Raw genomic sequence first — 11,075 nt, 5'->3', positions numbered from 1 at the left:
GGCAGATGTGGGGGTGATGGAAGACCTGGACTGGGAGATCATCCTCATGCACCCCCGAGAAGTAGCGATCAAATCTAGGCTACGTCTCATTCAGTTAAACGTGCTCCACAGGATGTATTTCGATAGAATACGACTCCTTAAAATGGGGAAAATAAGCGACCCGGCATGCATTCGGTGCCGCCAACAACAAGGGGACTTCTACCATACCATATGGGCGTGCACAAACATACAAACCTACTGGTCACACATTTTCACTGAACTGGGGGAAGTCTTAGGGGTGGAATTAACACTGGAGCCTAAGTTGGCCCTACTGGGCATGGCGAATGAGGTGGACCTGCCACACCCACTGCTCATCTTCTTGGTGCTAGCGTTGGTAGTTGCCAAAAGAGATATAGCGAAATACTGGGGGGCCACAGAGACGCCTGACATTGAGGAATGGAGAAGGGGGCTAGATCTTTATATGGCAGCAGAAAGGGTGACCTATAAGGCGAGAGGCTGCCCCAAAAAAATCCGCAGAGTGTGGGCCAAGTGGAGACAGTATCATGGATTGGAAGGGGGGCAGTAAAAGAGCACACCAGAGGGGAGGGGGGAGCGAAACCGCAAATATAATCTGGAATGGAACTGTAAGGACTATAAAGCCTTATGCAAAATCCTTCGAGGACTGGAGAGCGGGACGAGGAACAGAGAATCTGAAGAATAAGGTTATGTGTTGGGGGGGTGGACGGGGGAAGACGGGCTGCACATTAGTATGCATATATATCCGGAGGAAATATCACGAACGCAGCCTAAAGTGTAGGATGTGGCTCAGCACATGATTGTAGCACTCGTTGCAGTCAAGTTGAACAGTTTGGGGAGGGGGGGAGTTGGGGTTAAGAGGAACAAAAAAGGAAAAAATGCAGATGATCAATAAGACTTTGAATGCCTACACTAGTTCTGATGGTGTGCCTTCAGCGTGCGATACACAAATGCCGCCCGACCTCCGGGGTATGGGCTGAATGGCCTTGTGACACTATACTATTCATTATGACTCTTCCTAATATGGGTCAGCTGAAGTATGCCTTGCAAGCTGGTGTTTTTCTATGTCTCTGCAATAAAAATATTTAACAAAAAAATTTTAAAAAAATTATACGTTTGTCCAGATGCTTCACTACACCCATAATGCAACGAACACCACTAATTGTTGGATATGTGGTATGCTTCCAGCACATCAAAAGAAAGGAGGAACCCCTTTTATTCCACTTCCTTTCTCGCATAATGGTTCTTGTCGAGCCTGGTACACTCTTTTGTTTGCAACTAGGAAACCTACAGTAGGTGGACTTCTTTTTCATTTGAATAAAGAGTGTTATCAAGACAAACTTGGGTATCCTCAAGCAAATGGAACTATATGGGAATGGGAGGAATACCGACCGGACAATGCTTCTACGCCATATGTTTTCACCCACACAAGAGACTTTACCACAGGCAACCAATCTGTAATTACTGTTACAAGGACTAAAGCAGACTTGTGTGTACAGAGTACTGAACGAATCCCAGTTGGAATTAGTGATTGTGTTACTGTATTAAATATAGATGGAATAAATAAGAGCTCGTTGTTCGCTTCACATAACACATATCTAGTATGTGGAAGTCATGGATATCATAAACTACCAGTAGGGTGGTCAGGTGTTTCTTTTCTTTTCTATTGCCTCCTGTTTTCCTAGCACCTGCTTCATACCACCGAGATTTTAAACTGTTTAGGAATATTTCAATGAATAGTTATAAGAGGACAATAAGTACTGATGATGTGGATCAGACAGAAACTAGTCTGCAGCAATATGTTGATTTTAATTTGGGCCCGTTTCCTTTAGTGGGCGCTGCATTAAATAGCTGAAAAGTGCGACGATTGACTAGAGTTGTGGAAGCTGTCACTAATCAAACTGCTATAGCTCTTGGAAATATTACTGAGGAGTTACAAATTGCTAGAATTGTAGCTCTCCATAACAGAATGATGTTAGATGTTTTTTTTTTAAAAACCTTTATTTCAACAAAGTAGTACAAATACAGACCTACAACCACCGGGGCCGGCCAGCAGCAGTGGATATAGAAATCAAAAAATAATACACAGCTCATCAGCTGACAACCCGGGGGTTCGGCAGCGATACAGTATGCCCATGCGGCGTTCTTGTGATGATGGGAGGATAAATGAAAGGTTTCACATTTTATATTTTTAAAAGAAAAAACTAAACATAACAACACAATTCCGAGGTGACATTTATAATGTATGTGGCTGTCTCAGATAGCAGGGGGAGTGACCCAGTTAATGGCAGATGTAAAAAGGATATGGAAACACGAGGAGGGAATGTAGGGGCCAGGAGCAAACAAGCAAGTAAAGGACAATAGGATAAAGGCATATAGGATGTCCGGTCATGGGGACAGAGGAATATCATTGGTTTCTACAAATGGGGGGGGGTGCAAATCTCTCCACGATATGAGTTCCATTGACCCCATATCATCCCCCATTTCTTAGGTCTTCCACGGGTGATGTATACAGTTTTTTCTCTGAACATGCACCAATCCATGTTTTCCTCCCAGGTGGAAACCAAAGGTGCCCTTTGAGACCCCCACAGCTGGGCTATGTCTGGTTTCGCAATCATGTTGCCGAGGGTGGCCCATTGAGTCTGCGCTACACTATAATCGTTCGGCTCCCACACGTTCAACAGACACCTTCTGGCCTTAGGCAATAACGAAACACCCGTAACCTCTTCCATAACCTCATGCACTTGTCTCCAATACACCACCACGTCCGGACATGCCGACAAAATATGAAGAAAAGTGGCAAGCATACCACAGCCGCGCCTACACAGCCCATCCATAGAGTAACCCATGCGCATCAGGCGTGGACCCGTGACATACACACAGTGTAAAACCTTCAATTGTACCAGCCGGAGACGCGCCGGAATCGCGACTTCCTAAGGGGATGATATCGCGGCCTGCCAATCTTCGTCATCCAGCTCTAGCCCGTCACCGGTCCAGGCTCCACGAAGTTGTACAAGAAGATCCGAGCGGTCATTGATGAGCTTTTTATAAATGAGGGAGATGGTACTATCAGGGACATACCCGTCAAGCACCCTGTCTTCCAAGGGAGAGGACTCTGGGATAGCGGTACCGATCTGGAAGACGGATTCAAGTGCATGGCGAACCTGCAGATACCGGAAGTGCTCTCTATCGCCCAATTTATACTCTTGTTAAAGTTCCATGAAGGATTTGATCCTATCCTTGACCCAGAGGTCTCCTACCCTACTAATGCCAATAAGATCCCATTTGTCAAATCCCTTCGTCGTCCAAAGACAGCCCAGTCTTTCCGCCGCATAAAGCGGAGTGGCTCTGGTCAGCCTGTCTGTCCATCACGTGGCAGCAGTCGCAGCGCCCCACACTTGTACCGCAACCACAGTGGGACCAGTAAGATTTTTCCCCGCCGATCTAGAATAGAGCGCCCTATTGTAGTCCCCTCCCGGCAGCTGCCATTTATCCATCTCGAATGCCGGATTCGGGACCGGACCATTCATTGCGTGGTTGATAGCACTCAGTTGCGACGCCCAATAGTACCGTTTTATATCGGGCAACGCTATCCCGCCGTCGTACCAGGGCAGAGTCAATTTCGCCAGCGCAATGCGAGGTCGCCCACCCCATACCACCTTTCTCTGGGGGCCCTCGATCTCCTGGAAATAACTAGCAGGCACCAAGTCAAGCGTGTTTTGGAGGGCGTACACAAATCAAGGGAGGGACATCATCTTAAACAGGGCCGCTCTCCCAACCGGGGACAGCGGCAAACCGCACCACGCTGTGACGTCGGACCGAAGCCGGCGGAGTGGCGGAAGCAGATTCCTCTCATACCGTATGGCCGAGTCCAAGGAAATATAAATCCCTAAGTATTTAAAGCCGTCGCGCGATACCGGTATTGGACAGACACGAGCCAACAGTGGCATTTCCGCAGTGAGCGGGTAAATGCAGGACTTAGACCAATTGATGGCCAAACCCGAGTTCCTCCCAAAGGAGCGTAACACGTCAAACAACACTCCTAGTGACTTACGAGGGGAAGTATAACAGAATATCATCGGCGTACAACGATATACGGTCCTCGAAGTCGGAGGACCAACTAATCCCCTTAAGCGACGGCTCCCACCTAAGCCATGCAGCAAGGGGCTCAAGAGCAAGCACGAAGAGGAGCGGTGATAACGGACAGCCCTGTCGCGTGCCTCTTCCTAGGACGAAAGGCTCCGAAGCCCTACCATTGACAACCACTTGGGCCATTGGTTGTTCATAAAGAAGTCTGACCCATCCAATAAAATTAGGACCAAAACCGAATTTTGCGAGGGCCGCCCACAAATATGGCCATTCTATTGTGTCGAAGGCCATCAAAGCATCTAATGAAACCATAACGGCCGACTCACGAAGTGACCCCGCCCTTGCCAGTACACCATGAAGGCGGCAAAGATTGAGAGCCGTATTCCGATGAGGAATGAACCCTGACTGGTCAGGGTGTATCAAATCACCGATAACCATGATCAAACGATTCGCCAAGAGTTTCGCCAAACTTTTGGGCTCAACATTCAGAAGTGAGATCGGCCTATATGAAGAACATTGATTACGAGGCTTCCCATCTTTGTGAATGGCAACAATGGACGCCAATCTCTGATCTCAGGTAAGAACCCCGAGATTTCGCAATTCCAAAAACATTTGACGATGGTGTGGCGCCATCTTGTCTGGACACAATTTGTACAGTTCTATCGGGATACCATTGGGGCCGGAGGCCTTCCCTGAGCGAAGGGAGCGGATAGCAAGCGCTATTTCATCAGTAGAAAAATCCACCTCCATAAGCTCCCTATCTGACTCCGAAAGGCTAGGCAGCGCGATATCCCTGAGTAGCAAATGTGAATCCTCCTCTGGCCTGTCCGAGACCGGCGCGTAGACCTTCTGAAAGTGCTGTGCGAACACCGCGACTATCTCATCTGGGTCCACAACCCGCTCACTGTCCTCTCTTACCACAACAGGCACCACACGATTCAACCTTTCTCTCTTATCCAGCCACGCAATCAACTTCCCGGCCTTATCACCAACATCATACAAACGCCCCTGCTGCTCACGACTCATCATCCTCGTCGCATCCGTCACCAGCGCTTTGTAATCGGCCTGCTTAAGGGCCAAAACATGCAACCCCTCGGGTGTGACCCCAGATTCCAGCTCTTCTTCCAGAGACGTGATTTCAGTCTCCAATCTCACCACTTCCTCATTCTTGCTTTTCCTCGCGCTAGCGATCAGGGAAAGGGCCTGACCCCGGATAACTGTCTTAAAGGCCTCCCACAGGGAAACAGAAGAAGACACAGACCCAACATTCTCCACAAAGTAGTGGTCCACACATTTAACCACCTCAGCCCTGGTTTTCGGATGACGTAGGTGCCAGGGGTTAATTGGGGCAACCCGGCCCGCGGCTTCCAGTTGGACATCAATCGTGAGCCAGAGAGGAGAGTGGTCCGAGATCCCCCGAGCAAGGTGTCGAATTTCCCTCACAGAGACCATCTGCACCGCTGGCACCAGGATATAATCGAGCCTCGAGAGACTACCATGTGCTCCCGAATGGAAGGTATATTGTGCCTGCCCAGGGTACAGGTGCCTCCAGCAATCCACTAAACCCAGCGCATCCAGGAAGTTGCTCATCCATAACTGTGACCTCAAGAGAGTCCGGAGGGGGGTGACGATCCTCACTACCACAAACAACTGAGTAAAATCCCCCCAACCACCAACATGCCCAGAGGGAAGTTCAGCACCGCTCTACCCAAATCAGAAAATGTGACGGACTGTAAACCCGGTGGGACATACACAGAACGAACAGAGATCGTCTTCCCCTCCCAGCGACCAGTAATGGCCACGTACCGGCCTCTATCATCTAACACAGTACCATCTATCTCCAAGGGGAGGGAACTCCTGACCAGGACACCCACCCCCCTCGACCCAGTAGTGAATCCTGAATGTGCCACCAAACGGTATCCCCTTCTATTCAGTGCATGGCAAGCATTTCCTATCAAATGTGTCTCCTGCAGTAACACTATATCAGGCGAAAGACGTTTAAGATACTGTAAAACAATCCCCCGCTTGATCCTATCGCCCAGACCATTGACATTCCAACTCAGCACCCGCAGCCCCCTACCCCCCATTCCAAGAACATGAGCTGTGCTCCCCCCATAGAGAAACAGGCACAGTGGTTAAAGCGTGTAACAAAATAGAACCTCTGGATGAATAAAGAAACGAAAAGCCCCCCCTCCACCCACAGGAAAACCCATGAAACACCCCCACCCACCCTGCACCCCTGCGTTAGACCCGAGAGCCACCCCAACGTGCAGTGTGCCTGTCGCCCCATTAAACTAATCTACGAAAAGAGAGAAAAAGACCCCTTAGAGGAGGAAGAATCCCGAGCCCTCCCACCCCCGGGTAATCAACAGGTCATGCACATAGTAATAGTCAAACCCCTGCTGCAAGTCCGTATAGGTGGCACGCCGGTAGGGACTCACTCCGCCCGTTCCTCCGGGCCACCCTCAGCTCGCATCGATTGTTCCTGTCGATCACGGTGTGCCGGCAAAGTATCGATCCAGTCACTGGCAACCTCCGGGCGATCAAAGAAGAGCACACACTCCTCGTATTCGATCCTCAAGCGAGCCGGGAACAGCATGGCGTACTTTAGTCCCTTGTTTCTTAGACGCCTTTTCACACCAGTGAAGCCCATGCATTGTTTTTGCACCGCTTGCGTAAAGTCTGGGTAAAAACTGACCGACGCATTGTCAAATTTAGTGGGTCCATTGGTGCGTGATGCTTGCAGGATAGCGTCTCTGTCTCGAAAATTAAAAATCCTGGCAATTATAGGTCTTGGTGCGGCGCCCAGTTTAGGCCTACCACCTGGGACTCTGTGGGCACGCTCCATGGTAAAAAAGTTGCTGAGTCCCTTAGGTGCAAGATGATGCAGCACAAGATCCTCCACCAAAAGATCGGTGGAGAGCTCCGAGGAACTTTCCGGAACACCGATGATGCGGACGTTGTTGCGCCTAGCCCGGCTTTCAAAGTCGTCCAGCTGACGGGCGAACAAGTCATTTGATGATCGAAGATTACGAACCTCCGCCTGTAGATCAGAGACATCCGTTGTGAGGCTTGCGGTCTTAATGTCCAGCGACTTGACCCGCTCGTTAGTCTTTGCGAGGTCCTTTCTGATAAGGTTGACTTCAATCGCAACCGTGTCTATTTTTGAAACCAGGGTCTCATACTGCTGACCCATCGAGGTCTTAACACCGGCAATGACGCCCATGACATCCCGCAATGTCAAGTCTTCCGTCACAGGAGAGCCATCTCCAGTCTCATCCAAAACTTTACCCGCTCCACCAGGGGATCCCTTCGGACGGGCGAAGCGATCAATAGTGTTGGATTGGGCAACACCCCCTCGGAATGCACCCCTGGCGGCTCTCTTCTCACTATCCGACCTGCCCGCCATTTTGGGTAGCGAGCCCAGTCGGGCCGTTCGAGATCTGGTGAGAATGGCTCCCCGCAGAACCGACCAGTAAAGACAGGGATGAGGGCGAAAGAAGAAGAGGTGCAGGGCCAGCAGCAGGTCAAGGCCAGCAGTCGCAGCAGACAGCGAGACACAGTAGATGATGACCAAAAACGAAACCGAAAGTACCCCAGGGGTGGCAGAATGGTCCCAGTGACCGTTGTTGTTTAATTGCCACCCGGGTACTTCATAGACTCGAGGCTGCGGAGATTCGTCGGTGTAGGCCACAAAGTTCCAAGATGCAGAGAGTCCGGTTCCCTGCGGCCAAATCAATTTCTGAAAAGAGATATCATGCCAGCAGGGCGTCAGCTAATAGAACCCGTCGTCCAAATCAGGATATGTGGCAGGATAGATGGGGGAGGTGGAAAGAGTCTCGGGAGCCCTGTGCTCACGCGTCCATCTTGGATCCGCGCGTAGCTCCTCCAAGATGTTTTTTTGAATTTTTTTATTTATTTTTTATTTCCACAGTTGTACCAAGTGACAGTACCTATTAAATTCATTCAATTAATACAATTACATACAAAGAAAAAAGTATTGATTCAGGAATTAATTAACATTTAAATAACAGATGATAATTCACTCATCACTCCGCCATATGGTCTTTGATGACGCCCCAAATTAACATGCCTAGATGTTTTTTTCCGACAGCCTTCAATGCATACAAACTCCATTCCGTTTCATATATATTATAGAGCTTGGCTCTCCAAAATTCAAATGTAGGTGCCTCCGGTTGGAGCCATTGAGTTGCGATACATAAACGCGCTACGGTCATAGCCATAAATAAGAAATATTTATACTTAAATAATACATTATCATTTCCAAGATTTTGCCCTCCTCCTAATAACATGAGCGCAGGCGAAATTCTAAATGGATTGTGTAAAACGTTTGTAATAACATTTTCTATACTAGTCAAAAAATGTATTAGCTTAGGGCAATTAAAGAATATATGCAGAATATCTGCATCTGCCCCACCACAGCGGAAGCATTTACCATCATATTGTGTGCCCCAGGTTGCCATCCGTTTTGGAGTATAATATAACCTGAACACTGTCTTGTATACTTGAGCCTTTAGATTAGCAGACAAGCATACCTCTTTAGCCATCACTATAGTTTTTTGAATGTCAAGTTCTGATTCCCCAAACTGATTCTGCCATTACGAGTTATATTTCTGTAAATCATCATTTCTATACTCCACCAAAATCTGATATAACGTACCAATCCTTTTCCTTAAGCGAATACCTTACACTAATTTATTAGGGGCGGGTTTGATTTGCTTCCTTAAATAAAAATCGCGAATTTGGAGATATTTAAAAAAAGAGGATTGGGGCAACTTATATTTAGCAACTAAATTTCCGTAGGTAGCGAATATCACATCAGTTTCATATAAGTCCCCTATTTTACCTAAACCTTCCTTTGACCACTCCTTTGCCCCTCTATCCCAGAACACAGAAGGAAGTAATTTATTAGCACTAAAGGGGGTATAATATGTGATTCTATCAAGCTTTATACATTTCTGTACCCTTCTCTATACTTTAAAGGCAGAATCTAATACCTTAAAGCGTGTATGTTTGTAATAATTCACCTCTAGCTCCTTTCATAAACAACCCTTTGCATGCTCCCCTAATAACAAAAAAAATATCGATGGAGCTTCCGCTTCTTCCTCAATTGTCTCCCCTGTCACCATAAATCTCATTCTTTGCAAAAAGTAAACATAATAATAAAATACAAAGTCCGGTATCCCTCGCCCGCCCCGTTCCTCTGGTAGTGTTAGCTATTTCATTGCACGCCTGATTTTCCCCAGAGCCCAAAAACATTTCGAGCATAGATACTGAAGTTGTTGTATATATTTCTATGGAAATTCCAGTGGGACACTGCGAAATAGATATAGTATCTTGGCCAAAACATTCATTTTAATGATATTCCCTCTGCCAATTATGGATAGCTGCAAGCGCCCCACCTCTCAAGTGCTTGCTTTACTTGTTGGGTTGTCTCTTGCCAATTAATGTCGATTATCTCTTGCATTTGGGTTCTGATTTTTATGCCTAAATATATTACTTCAGCAGTTACCATTGGGTCGTTGAATTGTATAGTATCTGTGCACAGCACTTTAGTCTTTTCTGAATTATTATAGCCAGAGATTGCACCAAAATCGCTGGCTAATTGCTCAATCTCCGCTATTGCCCCCCCAGGATCAATTGTAGTAATGGCAATATCATCAGCATAGGCAAATACTGAATGAGCAATATTTTTGACCATGAATGGTTTGTAATGAGGTGAGTTTAGCAAATTAGTAATAAAAGGATTTATAAATAAAGCAAAAAGCAATGGGGAGCACGGACACCCTTGTCGTGTCCCTCTAGTTATTATGATCTTTTCAGATCTCTTACCCATGGCCACTATTCTTGCATTTGGTGACTTATATAAGACCTGAATTGTTGTCAAAAAATCCTTTCCAAATCCCATCCTTGTCATCACTTCCCATAGATATTGCCACTCAACGCGATCGAACGCCTTCTCGGCGTCAAGCACTATAAGCGCCAGATCTCTTTTTTCCGCTTCTGCTATATCAAATAAGGTGATAACCTTATTGATATGTGTGACCGTGCCCCTGTTTGGAATAAACCCATGTTGATTTATTGAGACAAGCGGTGTAATAACTTTAGATAAACGGTTCGCTATCATTTTGGAATATGGAGCGGATGGTGTTAGATGTTGTGTTAGCAGAGAGAGGAGGTGCATGTAAAGTTATCGGTAGTAGTTGCTGCGTTTTTATCCCTGATAATTCGCCCTCAGTGTATGATGCAATTCTTAAACTGCATAAGATAGCTGCAGATATTCATTCTAAAAATGGCAGTTGGACTTTTGCTGGTTGGTTTTGGGCTCTAGTTTCTGCTTGGGGTTGGAAATTACTGACTGTTCTCTGTATTGCAATTGCAGCAATTTTCACCTGCTGTATGTGTATCCACTGTGGCCCAATGATATGTTCTATGTGCATAACTGCTTGTATACCATCCAAGAAGATACTGTGAATGTAAAAGCACAACATACATTAGATAAAGAAGTAGCTGATATAATGCGTATAGATATACAGGATGAATGTTTAGAATATCCCAAAAGAGCATATGTCTTTAGCTAATGCTAAAAGGGTCGTCTGTTGTAATTTAACAGCGATTAGATTGAGCATTAGTGAAAGACATCTTAGTTCTGGCCGTTATCTTGACATTTACCGGACTCCATTTTGTATTCACGGCAGCCATTTTGTCTGCTACATGCTGCCTCGTGTCGACCATGTGCTTTGTCCTATCTTCCTGTTCATGGTGCTTGAATCTGCCCAGCAACAGGCTATTATTAGCATCCCCTACTTTGCCGCTGACCGTTAGGGTTCACATCTAGTAGTGATTAGCTCTAGATTGCAATGTGTTTGTCAAGCCCCCAAGACTGTTAGCTCCTCCCACTGATCGATTGTGCTTCTTGATATTACCTTATATGTACATAAAATGTGCTC

General features: G+C 46.7%; 1 protein-coding gene across 1 annotated transcript in view; it reads right to left on the bottom strand.

The window, feature by feature from the left end:
- Window positions 1–1,043: 1,043 nt before the first annotated feature.
- Window positions 1,044–11,075, bottom strand: part of LOC147736903 (uncharacterized) — a 63,165-nt gene continuing 53,133 nt past the window's right edge. Inside the window, 2 exon segments of the mRNA XM_086952721.1 lie at window positions 1,044–1,085; window positions 6,998–7,828. Coding sequence (XP_086808847.1) covers window positions 1,044–1,085; window positions 6,998–7,828 — 873 coding nt within the window.

The sequence above is a fragment of the Lissotriton vulgaris genome, chromosome 1_2 (assembly GCF_964263255.1).
Source record: "Lissotriton vulgaris chromosome 1_2, aLisVul1.2, whole genome shotgun sequence".
NCBI lineage: Eukaryota > Metazoa > Chordata > Amphibia > Caudata > Salamandridae > Lissotriton > Lissotriton vulgaris.
The sequence above is the reverse complement of the archived record's forward strand: the minus strand, read 5'-3'. Positions and strand labels throughout refer to the sequence as shown.